Below are 17,591 nucleotides of genomic sequence, written 5' to 3' on the forward strand. Positions count from 1 at the left end.
ATGACCAGTTGACCATCTCCAAGGCATCCTGCTCGTAGCTCATGAGGATTAGGAGGTTTTAGGGCCTCCACCAATCTGCGACCTTTCAATGTTGTTAAGGGCCGTCTTCTCCTGAAAGGACAGAGGAGCATGGATTAGTCCACACTCTGTACCTGCAGCGCCATTGCAGTCTGGCCAACCCCACCTGAGGAGCACCTTGCAGGGCACATCTGAGTCGTGGCTTTTGAGCCGCAAGGCACTCAGTCTAAACAGCCAGGGCTCACCCCCCTTAGCCAGCTGTGGTGTGATTGACCATTGGCATGTAGGCTCTAACATCCCTGCTCCACCTAGCGGGGGAGGGGGGGTGGGGGTGGGGGGGGAGAGAAGGTGGCAATGGCCAGACCTTAACACTTCAACACACTGATCCATGTCAACACGATACTCACTCTTGAGCGCAGCAGGTCATTAAACCCCTTGCGGCACTGGACCCAGGTGCGCCACACAACATCATGGCTGCTCACCAACACTGCAACCTCCTCCCAAGCTCTTTTTGTAAGGCAGTGGCCTCCTCCTTCCATCCCTGGGGACAAGAGTGTCCCTCGTGGCAGCCACCTCCTTCAGGAGGACTGCGAGGTACTCATCGGAATATCAGGGAGCCGAGGGCCCACCCAACCTGCCCTTCCACCTGGCATCTGCAGCCACACTGGAAGCCATAATTTCCTGTTGGCAACACAGAAGGTGTCTTCTTCGCTGGCAGCCTTCCAGGGGCTGCCCGGGCCATTTTTAAACCGGCCGCTGGGTCGCCATTAGACCCAGCGGCCAACAGGGCCCCACCCCTGCTCGGCTCTTTCCAACCAGTGAGAAGCCGCGTTTCATGCTGGATGGACTTTAATTGGCCCGCCAGCATGAAATCACAGTAGGGGGTCTTTCATGGGTAGGCTGACCATGACTGCCCACTGAGCTCAAAATTCTGCCTGTATTTGTCATTCTTGCATTTGATCCAAACAGTATAACATACCTTGAAACATTAATCCAGGATCTAGCCCTACAATGCTGTCTTCCTTGCATATTCATGCATTATTCATCACTCTGCCTTAAAAATACATTCCAGAGTGATTTTTTTAAATATTGAGGAAAAGTCTCACGTCGAAATGGCTAATTTTTCAACCAAGGTTACCCAATTTCAAACTATTAAATGTAGAGTGTTTATGTTGAATTCAGCACTGTTTACATGCCTTCTTGGGCTACAATACAGTGGAAATTACATGTCATAGAACTTGCACAATGAGCACCTTATGTCGTTCAGTAATATTACATGCAGAATGGTGTAATCATATAATCACTGACTATCCCTGGTAAAGGGGATGGGTTCAGTTTAGGCAGGCAGGTTTGGGAATGAAAAGCATTAGACGTGTATAATGTTTTTACTGACAGCTTAGTGATACATGTCTTTATATTGTTTTTATCCCAACAGGGAGGGAAGGGCAGCACTGGTCTCCTCATTTTGCATATTTAAGTATATGGCTCTCTACAGCTTGATCCAGTATGTTGGGGTTTTGTGTCTGTACTGGGTATGAGTAATTTTTCAAATTTACTTTTCTTGAACTGGAAAATGTTCACATTTTAGATCACTCAGCCAAATTTTATATGTATGCGTGTGGATTCAAAAGACCTTGGTTAAAATTTAGAGCGCCATTTATAAAGTACTTCAAATCCGTTCAGATTTGAACGACTGGAATTTAAAAAAAAACACCAATTTATTTTTCTGAAACAACAGCAAAATACTGCAGATGCCGGAAATCTGAAATGAAAACAGAGAATGTTGGAAATACTCAGCATGTCAGGCTGCACCCATGCAGAAGGAAACAGAGTTAACAACCAGGATTTTATGGCCCCTCCCACCCGGCGGGATATTGCGGCCCTACCAAACTGAATGGAGGTTTAAATGGCTCCCCGCATCCGCTAGGGGGAGACATGCCACCCGCGGGACTGTAAAATCCTGGCCAACATTTCATGTTGAGATCACCGTTCATCAGATTGTTCCGAATCCTGCTCTAAAACTCACCATGAATTCACCAGTATAATGGTAGCTACTAAAAAATACATTTAAACCAAGAAAGTCTGAATCCACTTATTTAAAGCTATATTACATTGACTTTGATTTATGTTAAAATTCTAAAGTGTATTATTTATCAGGAATCTCTTTATCAAAATGCATTCATTTCACAAACCAAGTTTGATACATTTTCAAAAATCACTTTGTTATCTATTTCCTTCAACTTTATTTCTTTCTGCCTTTGAAGATGTTAGATCATTTTATGGTTCCCATTGGACGTTGTCAGTCTGTGTAATCGTGCCCAATTTCCCAGTCTTTATGTACGAGTCCAGAGATTAAATCTGAACAGGTTCAAATTTAGTCAAAATCAGTCAAAGCAAAATTCAATTCTGTCCTTACCTGATATCCACATATATATATTTTCTAGTAGGGGTGGTTGGATAGCAGTCAGGAATTGAAGCATTGGCAGACTTTTCCCTCTCCAACCAAGAATACTGAGGCTTACTAGACTGGCCATTCCAGCTGAAATCTGTTAACTAAGCAGATCTGAAGAATTGAACCAAAGGTCCATGCAGTATACAAAGTTTGCACAACATGATGTATCAGTTAGACTGTCAGGGAACCCATACTGATCCTTTGCAATTTCACAACCCCAGCTATTTTATAAAGTAGCATATATAAAAGTTTCAATCAAATTGAGGCATTATTTTGTCAGTTGAAAGGAAAGCTGTGATCTGCATGCTAATATGGTGGAGAAAGGTATTTTATGTTACTCTTACTTCTGTATTGTGTAGCCTACTTTCTGTCCCCACACTGGCAACAATCTTAGCAACTGCAGAGTCTGCAGACACTATTCTAACATTAACTATGAATTTGCAAGTTACGTATATTTAATGTATTAACATAAAATTATATTTTCAATTTAGGAAGCAAATACTTTCGGGAATTATCAATTTTTGTTTGAGGATCTGGCTATTACAACATTTATTGGTATCACAAGTAAGTATTCGTACTGCTGTGTTTCAGTGAATCATTTAGCTGATGTCAATGGCTTTTGGGTTTTGGCATAATTTGTATTTCTATTCTGGAGCAGCTGAGTAAACAACTTATAACTAAAACATTATGGCCTGGAGTTTCTTATTGTGCTGGTTTTTTTTGTGCAATTTCCTTGATTTTGGTGTACCTGACGCAAAAGCTTACAGAATTTTTAATACAAATTGCCTTCATCACAAATCAAGTCTTAACAATTTTTTCATTGCACTAGTTTCAAAAACATTCATCCTAGAAGCAGGACCTGGCCACAAAATTGGTTTCAGAGTGAAAATTAATCACCATTGGGAGTTTCATAATTGTGTTGTTTGCTGGCATCAAGGAGGCTCTAAAAACATTAAGCTGAATCTTTTGGGCAGAAAATAACTAAGTGCATTATGAATGATTTTGAACAAAATTGTTTTTTTTTAAATTTACTAAGGGTTTGACAACTATACAAGATTCTCACTAGGGGATAGTTTTTGTAGTTTTTTTTAAAAAGCCATGTTCAGCCATTTAAATTCAAGTTGCTCACGGGTAGTGGATTGACACTGATCTAAAATGCTTCTTTTTTGTGGTAAACCCATTTTCAGCTCTAGCATACAAACTTTACCAAGTTGCCATCTTAAACATATCAATGGAATATTTTTAAAACAATTCTCTTTTTAAAAGATTATGGGCAAAACATAACATTCGGCATGCGGGGTCGGGCCCAACACACCGACGCAGAAAGTGATGCGCAATGATGTCGGGCGTGCGTCCCGACATCATCGCGTGTCATTTCGGTATTTCGCTCGGCGAGCGCGCGCCAGAGGCGGCTATGCACCCACCGAACTGTCAACAGCCTGTTAAGGCCATTGAGAAAGCAATTAAAGTTGTTAACAACCTTAAGGTTGGCGGGCAGGCGGAGAGACCAAGCGGCCTTCGTGTTTTTCAGGAAAGCTCATCCACGGGCGGAATAAGGTTTCCTGAAGCTTGTATAAAATAATTAAATAAATTTTCTTGACTTAACAAACATGTCCCAGCTCATGTGACACTGTCACATGAGGGGGCATGTTTAAATAATTTTTTACTTCATTATTTGAAAACTTCTATTATCTACTTAATCTCCCTGAGGCAGCTCCATGCCTCAGGGAGATTGCTGCACTCTTTGTGCGCATGCGTGAAAGAGCGCAGGCCTTGACTCTCCCTCCTTCCCCCCACCCGCACAGGTAGCGCTGAATGCTACCGAATACATATTACCCTGGGCGGGCCTTTAAACTGGCAGCCAATCTCAGGCAGCGACCAGCTCCGCGCCCACTCGCTCCCGACCAGCCCACCTGACATAGCTAAGATTCGGCTCTATATTTTGAAGTGTTACCCAATTTTGCTCATGCAGCAGATTTTTGGGGGAGCAACTTGTTCACGTAATTGGTATTCTATGCAGACTTACCTTAATTCCTCAGGGGTTTTAGTGATAACATAGCATGGTGATGTAAAATCTTAAAAGGAATTTATTTTAACTCTGTGTAATTTATCCTGATCCCAAGCATCTAATGAACACTAATTTTTTAGTCAATTCTTGCACCACAATGTCCTATGTGGTTGGGTTGCTGGGGCTATAAAGACTTGAAGCAACTCTGTGAATTCTCTCAGTGTTGGTCAGTCTTACTGGAAAACTAGTGGTGCAATTCATGAAAAAGTACTGCTGGTCTTTCTCTCTTCGTGGCTTTTCTCTTTATATTCCAGGGAGCTCACTTCTCTCACTGGAGTCAAAGGGGGAGAAATTCAACTCCCAGACTGCCAGGGGTTGAAAGTCAATGAGCACTTTGACTACCCCATTTTCCTTTTTTTTTCAGAAATCTTTATTCTTCCCATTAACCAGTGCGATCCAATTATTATACAGAATACATACGGACGCAAGAATTAGGAACAGGAGTAGGCCAGAGTAGGAGTAGATGCAAAGGTTCAAAGTAAAACTGGGCAACTACGAAATTAATGATCAGTAGTAGGGAATCTGTCAGTTGTTGTTTCTCATCTTCCAATTCTCCCTTTGGAGGATAATGTCAAGTAGTAGATTAAAAGTCTAATAGCGATTAACATGAATACTCCTTCCACAATCATAACTATCATTATACCAACCAAAAGGGTAATTAGTCTGATACAGTGAGCAAGTTTTTGGGCTTCCTTACAATGAGGGATGAGGGGGTCACTTACACCTAGTGAGTATCCTACTGGATGTCAACCAAGAAATCAGAAACACCCGAATTGTCTGGACTAGAGTTTGAACTCTACACATTCAAATTCAGAAGTGGGAATGCTACCGCTAAACTGGAGGCTTGCCCCAATTTGGGAGTGATAGTGGAATATGTTTCAACTGGAAAATTCACAAAATTTCAAATTTGGTTTATTTGTGCTGTGAGTCAGAAAATATATATTCAATAGTATAATCAAGATTCTTTGTTCTGCCAGTTTAAAATTGTTGAGACTTTTTGAATATGTTGCAGTCTTGTGATTCAATCTTGTACATGTTATTCTTTATAAGAACCACTCTGCCAACTAGAGTTCGTTAATGTTGTTAAGGTGATGGTATATCATTTTTCATTAAATATTTAAGAATATTTGGAAGAGATCATCAGATCCAAGATATTTGTGTAAATGAGCTGATGGGAGCTAATTCAAATCTTTATTTGTATTTCAGTGAGCTTTAATCATGCACATCCACAGTTGGACCCGAATCGACCCCCTGGCCAACTTATATCTCCACCTTTGCTGCTGTCAGTTATTCTCAATGTTATCCTTAGCCTGGTTTTACATGTGTTTGGATTCATAATGGTTCAGCAACAACCTTGGTACACACAAACAGATATATACAGGTATGAAGCATTAACATCTTATGTTATTCAAGTATTTGCACCATAGAAACAGGCTATCTAGCCCAACAGTTCCATGTTGGTTTTTATGCTCCACAAATGTCTCCTCCAAGCCTCCTTCATCTAAGCTTATATCCTTCTATTCCTTTCTCCATCTAGTGCTGATTTAGCTACCCCTTTACTGCATTTATGTTATTTGCTTCAACTAGCAGACTAATTGTAGATCTGGTAATGTGCAATGAGACACAATTAATCAATAACCTCATAGTAAAGGAACAATGTAGCCAACAGCAATCATAGCATGATAGAATTTCATCTTCAGTTTGAAGGTGAGATGTGTGGGTCTCAGAGTGTTTCAAACCTAAATAAAATGTAATTACGTGGGTATGAATGCAGAGTAGGCTAAAGTGATCTGGGAAACTAGGTTAAAGATAGGACAGTAGAGATACAGTGGCAAAACATAAGAGTAAATAAAATAAGTGTTGGTCCTCTAGCGAATGAGCCTGGGGAATTAATAATGGAAAACAAAGAAATGGCGGAAGTGTTAAACAGGTACTTAATGTCATCCTTTATTGTAGAAGACCTAGAAAACTTCCTAAATATATGTGAAAATCAAGAGGTGAAAGGAAGGGAGGAATTTAAAACAACCACCATCAACAGGGAAAAGGTGCTGGGAAAACCATGAAACCTAAAGGCTGACATCCCCAGGATCTGATGGCCTGCATCCTAAAATCTTTCTAGAAGTGGCTGCAGAGATAGTAAGAGACATTGGTTACAATCTTCCAAAATTCCTTAGATTCTGCAAGGGTCCCAGCAGGATGGAAAATGGCACCTTTATTCAAGAGAGAGACAGAAAGCAGGAAACTATAAGCCAGTTAGCTGAATGTTGGTCATAGGGATAAAAATAGAAAATGCTGGAAAAACTCAGCCGGTCTGGCAGCATCTGTGGAGAGAGAAACAGAGTTAACGTTTCGAGTCCGTATGACCCTTCTTCAGAGCTCTGGAGAGTCATACAGACTTGAAACATTAACTCTGTTTCTCTCTCCACAGATGCTGAGTTTTTCCAGCATTTTCTGTTTTTATTTCAGATTTCCAGCATCCACAGTATTTTGCTTTTATATTATATCGGTCATAGGGAAATTGCTAGAATCCATTATTAAAGAAGTTATAGAAGGAGACTTAGAAAATCATAATGAGATCTGGCAGAATCAACATGGTTTTGTGAAAGGGGAATTGTGTTTAACTAATTTATTAGCATTCTTTGAGGAAGTAACAAGCAGGGTGGACAAAGGGAACTTTATTTGTGGTTTACTTGGATTTCCAAAATAAGAGCTCATGGTGTAGGGGTAATATATTAGCATGAATAAATGATTGGTTAGCCAACAGGAAGCAGAGAGTAGGGTTAAATAGGTCTTTTTTGATTGGCAAGCTGAAACTAGTGGAGTCCCATTGGGATCAGTGCTGGGGATTCAACTATTTATAATCTATAACAATGGGATGAAGGGACCGAATTATGGTTGTTAAATTTGCCAATGACACCAAGATAGGTTGGAAAGTAAGTTGTCAAGAGGAGGTAAAGAGTAAACAAAGGATATAGATAGGTTAAATGAGCGGGCAAAATTGACATGAAGTATAATGTGGGAAAATGTGAATCTGTCCACTTTTGGCAGGAAGAATAGAAAAGCAGTATACTATTTAAGTGGAAAGAGTTTGCAGAACTTGTGGTACATAGGGATCTGGGTGTCCTGACAGATGAATCACAAAAGGCTAGTATTCAGGTGCAGCAAGTGATTAGGAAAGCAAATGGAAAGTTGTCCTTTATCGCAAGGGGATGGACCATAAAAGTAGGGAAGTTTTACTGCACCTTGGTGGGCCTTGGTGAAGCCATACCTAGAGTACTGTGTACAGTTTTGGTCTCCTTATTTAAAAAAGGATATAATTGTATTAGAAGCAGTTCAGAGATGGTTCACTCGACTCATTCCTGGGAGGAAGGGCTTACCTTGAGGAAAGGTTGAACAGTTTGGGCCTATTTGAGTTCAGAAGAATGAGAAGTGATCTTATTGAAACAAATAAGATCCTGAGGGGACTTGGAAGGATGGATACCAGGAGGATATGGGGGTGATTTCTTTTTCTCTTAGAGGGTCGTTAGTCTGTGGAATTCTCTTTCCCAGAAAGCAGTGGACGATTGTAAGTTTTTGGGGGTGTTAAACCTCCAGATCTGTCGGTCTGCACTCACTCAATATTAATTTGTCCTTTTGCGACTTTAACCATTCAGGCAACAGGAGACAATCTAGCGATGTAACTCAGGAAATGTTTATTTACTGGCTCGACTTGGTTCTTTCTTCCCGATTCAACCTAGGGCGCAAGGCGGCACATGGTCTTCTCTCTCTTTCTCTCTCTCTTGTTCATTTCTGTGGTCTTCTGCTCTCACCTGGAAAGCAGTCACTTGTCTTCAGTTTCAAATGCAGCACACAGGGGTAGCTGAAGGCTGGTGCTTTTTAACTCTTTCTAAATCACAATCCACGTGCATGATCAATCATGTTTTTGAATTCTGATTGGCTCAGGCAGCACATGGTCAGTCCCTGATTGATTTAGGTGGTACATGATCAATTTCTGATTGGTTTCTCGAGGGTGACGGTCATCTATTGATGTCATTTCATGTTGTCTCCTGACTGGGCTTCTAACGTGTCATTTACTTAGGGGCCATCCCCGTCATTATAACTTTTTCTGTTATTTCATTAATTTTTATGGGCAGAATTTTTCGCTCGGTGTGCGGATGCATGCCCGACACGCCCGAGCATGAAATAAAGCACGTTGACATAGGCTGAGTGTGCTGACGTCAACGTGCACTCTCACAATAGCTCATTCGGCAGGTGCATGCCGGAGCCGGCAGCGCGACCGCTGACAATTAAAAGGCCTATTGAGGCCATTAAGTTAACAATTATGCTGAATTTTTCACTGCCCGTTCAACCTAGGTTTCCAAAATCAAATCCAAATGAAATAAAAACTTTAATTTTTAATTACAAATATGTCCCTGCTCGTGTGACAGAGTCACATGAGGGGACATGTTTCATTCTGTTTATTAATTTTTTCAATATATTCATCATCTCCCTGAGGCAGCTCTGTGCCTCAGTAAGATTATTCAGCGCTTTCACACACATTTGCAAATTGCATACTAGGCCCGCTCGCCTTCCTCCCGCCACCCACACAGGAAGCGCTCAGCACTGCCGCTCACGTATCACGCTGCGCAGACCTTAATTGGCCCGCTCACGTAAAATCGCGATGCGCTGCCAATCGCGGGTGGTGGTCAGCTTCCCGACCGACGCCGCGCACCAAGGGCAAAATTCTGCCCCATGATTTTATAGTGAGATAACATGGGCCTTAAGGTAGTTTTAGTGTCAGTTTATTTGAGATAAGAGAGCGTGTGATGTCTAGCTCTAATGATTAACATTTAGGCTCATTGTTGCAAATGTCCGATTGATGTATAGATATCAATAATGTATATCCTGTAGAACTTGCATTGTGGAAGGTGCTTATCAATATGTTTTGGTCTGAGAACAGCTTCACTATTGTATGTTTTTTCTGGTATCCGCCTGTGCTTGGTGCAAGTTAATTAAAAATAGTAAAAGAATACAGACTTCCAGAAATTAGAAAGTTCCAGAAATTACATAAAGTTTGTTTAAAATACATGTAAAATCAATGCATAAAGATGATGGGTGTGTTTAAGTTAAGGTAGCAAGATACACTCAAAATTACAGCATAATACATGACATGTTCATAAGGAATAGAAGTCACAAGAACTACATTGCTGCAAAAACTGATTACAAGACTTAACTCTAAGCTTACAGAACCAACGATGGTTACATGTTGTGAGGTGATTCATTTTGGCAGGAAGATTATGGAGAGACAGTATAAAATAAATGGAGAAACTCTAAAGGGGGTGCAGGAACAGAGTGACCTCAGCACATATGTACATAATTCATTGAAAATGGCAGGGCATGTTGACAGAGCAATTAATAAAGCAGATGGTATCTTGGGCTTTATTAATAGGCGCATTGAGAACAAGAGTAAGGAGGTCATGTTGAACTTGTACAAGACACTAGTTAGGCCTCATCTGGAGTACTGTGTCCAGTTCTGGGCGCCATAATTGAGGAAGGATGTGAAGACATTGGAGAGAGTACAGAGGTGATTCACAAGACCAATTCCCGGGATAAAGAACTGTAGCTATAAGGATAGATTGGAGAGGTTTGGAATGTTTTCCTTAGGACTGAATTTTGCCGTCGGCGAGCAGGGGGTGGGCCCAGTTGCCGACACATAAAATGATGCAGGATGACGTCGGGAGGGACCCCCAACTTCATCCCGCCCTATTTAAATCTTCAGGAAGGTGGGGGCACAGCAAAATCAGCTGTGCATCTGCCAACCTGTCAATGGCCAATTGAGGCCATTGACAGGATCATTGAAACAATTAAAGGACTTGCCTGTCCAACCCTAAGGTTGGTGGGCAGGCCAGGAGCCCCGGCGGGAATTAGAAAAAATATGAAACCTCATCCACTGGCGGGATGAGGTTTCACTTAGGGATTTTAAAAGTGTAATAAAGTTTTACTGTAATTTATGAACATGTCCCATCTCATGTGACATTGTCACATGAGGGGGACATGTTAAGGATATTTTTTTTCTATTTTAACGTTTTTAAAGCTATCAGCGGTCTCCCTCAGGCATCACTTAGCCTCAGGAAGATGTGAGCTTTGTCTTGCGCATGCACGAAAGAGCGCACTCTCACTTTTGGGGAATCCCCCCCGCCTGCACAGGGAGTGCATAGCACTTCCCGGCGGACGTCATGCTGGGTGGGCCTTAATTGGCCCGCCCACGTAAAATAGCGGCGGGGCCCACTTCTCCGGCGGGGATCGGCTCCCCGCCCACCGGAGATCGGGTTGGGCCCACCCGCCCGGGAGGCAGAAAATTCTACCCTTAGAGAAAAGAAGGCCGAGAGGAGACTTAAGATCCTGAGTGGTATGGAGAGGGTAAATAGTAAGAAACTTTTCCTCTCAAGGGAATAGCAAGAACCAGAGGGCATAGATTCAAAATAATTTTTTTTTCGCTCAGAGGGCAGTTGGAGTCTAGAACAAGCTTCTTGAGAGGGTGGTGGAGGTAGGGTTGATCAGGGTATTCAAAAAAGAATTGGATGTCTATCTGAAAAGTGAGAATGTGCAAGGTTATAAAGATAAGGCACAGGAATTCCAGACACCCACTACCCTCTGCGTAAAAAAGTTCTTCCTCATGTCCCCCTTTCTGCTACATTTTTTTACTTCAGCCTGAAATAATTTTTGAAGGCTATCTTTTGGGATGTGAGAGTGTGGTTGATTTTCCTAGTTGGTTATGTATACAGGCCAAGAGAAGACTATTAACTGACTTCACGGCCATCTATCAGTCATCCCTTTCCCACTCCTGATAGAGACAACAAAACAGAGACTTGTAACCAAATCAGGAGCTCTTTGTTAAACCATGTTAAACCATAGGTCCCTTACAGTCAGAAACAGGGGAAATTATAATGGGGAACAAAGAAATGGCAGAAGAATTGAACACATATTTTGGTTCTGTCTTCACAAAAGAGGACACAAATGCTTTCTCAGAAAATTTGGGAACCATGGGTGTAGTGAGAGGGAGGAATTGAAGAAAATCAGTATTAGTAAAAAAAATGGTATTAAAGAAATTAATGGGGTTAAAGGCTGAAAAATCCCCAGGACCTGATAATCTACATCCCAGAGTACTAAAGGAAGTGGCCCTGGAAATATTGGATGCATTGGTGGTCATCATCCAAAATTCTATAGATTCTGGAGCAGTCCTACAGATTGGAGGGTGGCAAACGTAAACCCACTAAAAAAAGGAGGGAGAGAAAAAACAGAAAATTACAGGCCAATTAGCCTCACATCAGTAGTGGGGAAAATGCTAGAGTCTATTATAAAAGACGTGGGCCAGAATTTTCTCGTCAGCGTGTGGGTGTGCATCGGAGGCGGCTGCGTGGCCGCCGAACTGTCAAAGGCCTCTTAAGGCCATTTATAAACCACTTTAGTTAATTGTCAGGACTGCCCGTACAACCTTAAGGTTGGCGGGCAGCAAAAGAGCACAAGCGGCCTTCGCATTTCTCAAGAAACCTCATCCACAGGCGGTGAGGCTTCATGAAGGTTTTGTTAAATTAATAAATTGTTCTCACTTCATAAACATGTTCCAGCTCATGCGACACTGGCACATGAGGGGCGTTATCTGAATAATTTTTTTCTCTCTTTATTTCAAAGTTTTAATATGGACTTAATTTCCCTGAGGCACGGAGCTGTCTCAGGGAGATTTCTGCGGTCTTTTGCGCACATGCGGCCCGCACAGGTAGTGTTGAGTGCTACCGGGCACATGTCACACTGGGCGGGCCTTAATTGGCCCGCCCATGTAAAATGGTGGCACACAGCCAACCGTGGGTGGCGATCAGTTCCGCACCCACTCCCGACCAGCCCACTGACAAGCAGAAGATTCTGCCCATGGGACAGAACACTTGGAAAGCATTAACGGGATTAGACAAAGTCAGCATGGGTTTATGAAAGGGAAATCATACTTAACTAATCTACTGGAGTTTTTTGAGGATGTAACTGGTAGAATAGATAAGGGAGGACCAGTGGATGTGGTGTATTTGGATTTCAAGAAAGCTTTTGATAAGGTCCCAGAGGCTAGCGGGCAAAATTAAAGCACATGGGATTGAGGGTTAGATACTGGCATGGATTGAGAATTGGTTGACAGACCGGACAGAGAGTGGGAATAAGTGGGTCTTTTTCTGGGTGGCTGCAGTGACTAGTGGTGTACCGCAGAGATCAGTGCTTGGGCCCCAGCTATTCACAATACATATAAATGACTTGGATGAGGGAACCAAATGCAATATTTCCAAGTTTGCTGATGACACAAAACTGGGTGTGGTTGTGAGAAGGATGCAAGGGGGCTTCAGGGCGATTTAGACAAGTTGTGTTTGTGGGCAAACATATGGCAGATGCAGCATAACGTGGATAAATGTGAAATCATAAGCTTCGGTGTGAAAAACAGAAAGGCAGTATTATTTAAATGGTGATATATTGGGAAATGTGGATGTACAAAAGGATCTGGGTGTCCTTGTACACCAGTCAATGAAAGCAAATAGGCAGGTGCAACAAGCAAAAAGGTAGGCAAATGGTATGTTGGCCTTCATTGCAAGAGGATTTGAATTCAGAAGTAGGGATGTCTTACTGCAGTTATACAAGGCCTTGGTGAGATCACACCTAGAGTATTACATGCACTTTTGGTCTCCCTACCTAAGAAAGGATATACTTGCCATAGAGAGAGTGCAGCAAAGGTTCATTAGGTTGATACCAGGGATGGCAGGACTGTTGTACGGGGAGAGATTAGTTCGACTGGGCCTGTATTCACTAGAGTTTAGAAAAATGAGAGGGGATCTGATTGAAACATATAAAATTCTAACAGGGCTAGATAGACTAGATGCAGGGAGGATGTTTCCCCTGGTTGGGGAGTCTAGAACCAGGGGCCACAGTCTCAGGATATGGGGCAGGCCATTTAGGACTGAGATGAGGAAAAATTTCTTCATTCAGAGGGTGGTCAACCTGTGGAATTCTCTACCACAGAAGGCAGTGGATGCCAGGTCAGTGAGCGTATTCAAGAAAGAAATTGATAATTTTTTGGATATTAGTGGCATCAAGGGAATGGAGAGAAAACGGGAATATGGTATTGAGATAGAGGATCAGCCATGATCATATTGAACAGTGGAGCAGGCTCAAAGGGCCAAATGGCCTACTCCTGCTCCCACTTTATGTCTCTATGTTTCCAACCCTTCATGGATGATTAATAAATTCCCATGAGATTCCAGATTAAAATGTTATTTTTATAGAATGATTGATTCTTATTCTCTTAATGAATACAAATTCAAGGCATCAAGAATATCTTTATAACTCAGTGCTCTCAGGCCAGGAATCATCCATTTTGCCCTCATTGCACCTTTTCCAGTATCAAATTATTCTCCTAAATTTGAAGGACAAGAAATAAATGAAGTCATACCAAGGCATTATATAACGATGTGCATTTGACGTAGTCCACTTGGACCTCAGCAAGGCTTTTGATAAGGTCCTGCATGGGAGACTGATAATGAAGGTAAGAGCCCATGGGATCCAAGGCAATTTGGCAAATCAGATCCAGAATTGGCTGAGTGGCAGGAAGCAGAGGGTGATGGTCGAGAGGTGTTTTTGTGACTGGATGCCTGTGTCCAGTGAGGTTCCACAGGGATCAGTGTTGGGTTCCTTACTGTTTCTGGTATATATAAATGATTGAATGTAGGGTGGGGGTTGATCAGTAAGTTCGCGGATGACACAAAAATTAGTGGGGTGGTAAATAGTAAGGAGAATAGGTTACAGGGGGATATAGACAGGCTGGTCAGATGGGCTGATCAGTGGCAAATGGAATTTAATCCGGATAAGTGTGAGGTGATGCACTTGGGCAGGACAAACAAGGTACGGGAATACACGATGAATACACTGGGAAGTACTGAGGATCAAAGGGACCTTGGTGTGCATTGTCCACCTGTCCCTTAAGGTAGCCGGACAGGTAGATAGGTGGTTAAGAAGGCATATGGGATACTTGACTTTATTAGCCGAGGCATAGAATAGAAGAGCAGGGAGCTTATGCTGGAACTGTATAAAACGCTGGTTAGGCCACAGATAGAGTATTGCGTGCAATTCTGGAATCCGCATTATAGGAAGGATGTGATTGCGCTAGAGAGAGTGCAGAGGAGATTTACCAGGATGCTGCCTGGGCTGGAGAGTTTTAGTTATGAGGAGAGATTGGATAGGCTGGGGTGATTTTCCTTGGAGCAGAGGAGATTGAGGGGGGACATGAGTGAGGTGTATAAAATTATGAGGAGCATAGATAGGGTAGACAGGAAGTAACTTTTCCCCTTGGTGGAGGGAGCAGTAACCAGGAGGCATAGATTTAAGGTAAGAGGCAGGAGGTTTAAAGGGGATGCGAGGAAGAAGTTTTTCACCTAGGTGGGAATCTGGAATTCACTGCCGGAAAGGCTGGTAGAGGCAGAAACCGTCATAACATTTAAGAAGTATTTGAATGTGCACTTGTGATGCTGTGGCATACAAGGCTATGGGCCTAGTGCTGGAAAATGGGATTAGAATAGATTGGTACTTGTTTGACCAGTGCAGACTCAATGGACCAGAGGGCCTTTTTCAGTGCTGTAAACCTCTATGACTCTACGATATAATTAAGGTCTTGGCTGGTAATGAATTGGCCAGGCAATATGGCCCTGTTCACACTGGCTGTGGCCTCCTCACACTGAGCTTGATGCTTGAGGGAGCAGCCAATGATCACTTCCAAGCTTTTCTCCCTTGTGTTTATCTATAATTAACAACCATTCATGTTAAATTCTTTGCCCTTATTCTAAGTATCAATGTTTATAATATCTCACTTCTGTACATTAAAGGATATTTGCCATACTTGGGACTCACTTCATCAATCTATCCATATCAATTTTCAATTTATTTTCCTTTTTATGATTTTGCCATATAATTTGGTGTCATCTGAAATTTTAGCTATCGTACTGCCCATGCCCTCTTCTTAATTATAAGGAATTTAATGAACAGAAGGGGGTCTGAACTCTCGAGTATTTCATTCATTAATTAATCTCATTGAGAATTAAGCCATCAAAAAGCTCAATTTTTATAATTCTTTTTTAAAATATAATCTTTCTATTACATTTTCTATACCACAAGATATATTATTTTCACATAATGCCTCATCTGACACTTTACTAAAGGCCTTTTGGTAATACAAGTAGCTGATGCTTACTTGGTCTCCCTAATTCTTCATTCCCATCAACTTTTCAAAACATTGGATCAGATGTGTAAAATGCGCTAAAGCTGTTTTGGGCATCCCTTATAGTTCTCATATCTTCTAAATGTTTATTCATACCATCTGTAATGCTGTTTTCTGTTAACTTCCCCAGCATAGAGATATCCCATGCAGAAAATGGGTGATTATGAATCAACAGCCTGTTTTACATTTTGCCTGATTTTCTTTCCCAGGAATTGACTTTAATGCCTTTTTGAATATTTGGACCAAGTATTCTTCTGACGCTAACCCGGCTCTAATTGGGCTATTGGCAATATATACAGACCCATCACACAAGACCTCTTACCCTGGAGTACTCAAGAAATGGCAATTAAGTCTGGTCATGTTGCTTTTTCTACCTACTCCTAATGGTTATAGGAACAGTAAAGAGGGACAGAGACATTTTGATATTTGACAACAATCCTTTGTACAATCAATAATACTAATGAATTTATAATAGTATTTAAAATTCTCTAATAATTTCTCTTTGCAGAGCTTGTAAACCCACAAACCTAACCTATGATGACATTACTACACCTAACAAGACAGCAGATGCTACTGCCATCTCCCTGGCACGAAATAAAGATAGCTATAGGAGTTATGAGAATACCACTGTGTTCCTTCTATCTCTTTTCAACTGTATAACAACAGCAATTGTATTCAGCAAAGGAAAGCCCTATCGAAAACCAATCTATACTAACTGTAAGGAAGTTTGTTATTTCTATTAGCTTCAATGAAGTTATTTGATATATATGATTTTCAGCTAAATATAGATGTAGGTATTTAATAATTGATTTGAAATGATTCCTCAGAAGCTAGCATTAATATATAGCTTTTCAATCAAAATCCAGATTACAGTATTTGATGTGCCAATTTATTATATTTTGAGTCATATCTAAGTGCACCAAGTACCACTGAAAGTATCAAATACATCTCTCCTTCTGGATCATCACCTTATGGTGGTATAGCTGGGTTACAGAGGTCTGGAAACTCTCAGGTTTGATCCCAACTCTATGCTCAGTTCGTCAATCTCATCTGCAAAAATAATAACTTGCTACAATTGGCTGCCCTGCCATTTGACTAGGGAAGAGTAGAATTTGCAAATATTCCCATCTCTGGTCATTATTCAGCATCCTCTGCTGGAAGTGTGGTAAGTGAGTGAGTGTGTGTTGACAGGATTAGGATTGGCTGTGGTATTCACATAATTAAGTAGCCTTCTGACACTCAAGAATAGATTTTCCAATCAGGGATGCCTAACGAACTGGAAGGATTAGAAGCAACTAAAATCCACCATAGTACTGGCACTGCCATTAGAAGGAATGATCAACAACTTCATTTCATTCTCTTGCTCCCTTTCTGTCCTGGAAAACTGTGGTTTTGTCCTTTAGGGAGTAGAAGCAAGTGGTCCATTCTCCTTGCTATCACATTATTCTACACAAACTCTTCTTTGCCAATCACCAAATAACGGCTACACTTATCACCATCATCCCTTAGCTTCTGACTCAGTTTCTTATCTCCATTAATAATCTGTTAATCAGTGGGTTTTGTCAGCTATGTTTCTTATAAAAACAACCCTTGCGCAGACTTCTGCTATGTTATCCCTATTCACAATCTTTAAATGGCTGCATCCTTTAATCATCCATCACCCACTGTTGAAAAAAATCAAGGCTGTGAAGATGCAATTGTTCCTTTCTCTGAAATTCCAGTGCCAAACCCAACTACACTGTGTAAATGCAACTGACTCCACAAATTAGTGCAAG

The 17,591-nt window shown here is 41.5% G+C and overlaps 1 protein-coding gene across 4 annotated transcripts in view; it reads left to right on the plus strand.

Moving 5' to 3' along the window:
* Window positions 1–17,591, plus strand: part of LOC121269648 (probable cation-transporting ATPase 13A4) — a 130,692-nt gene that overhangs the window by 102,336 nt on the left and 10,765 nt on the right. For all 4 annotated transcript variants that reach the window (XM_041174422.1, XM_041174413.1, XM_041174431.1 and 1 more), the window contains 4 exons: window positions 1,454–1,550; window positions 2,962–3,034; window positions 5,745–5,919; window positions 16,325–16,533. In XM_041174422.1, coding sequence (XP_041030356.1) covers window positions 1,454–1,550; window positions 2,962–3,034; window positions 5,745–5,919; window positions 16,325–16,533 — 554 coding nt within the window. The remainder of the gene's footprint in view (window positions 1–1,453; window positions 1,551–2,961; window positions 3,035–5,744; window positions 5,920–16,324; window positions 16,534–17,591) is intronic.

Source organism: Carcharodon carcharias, chromosome 2 (genome assembly GCF_017639515.1).
Source record: "Carcharodon carcharias isolate sCarCar2 chromosome 2, sCarCar2.pri, whole genome shotgun sequence".
Lineage (NCBI taxonomy): Eukaryota > Metazoa > Chordata > Chondrichthyes > Lamniformes > Lamnidae > Carcharodon > Carcharodon carcharias.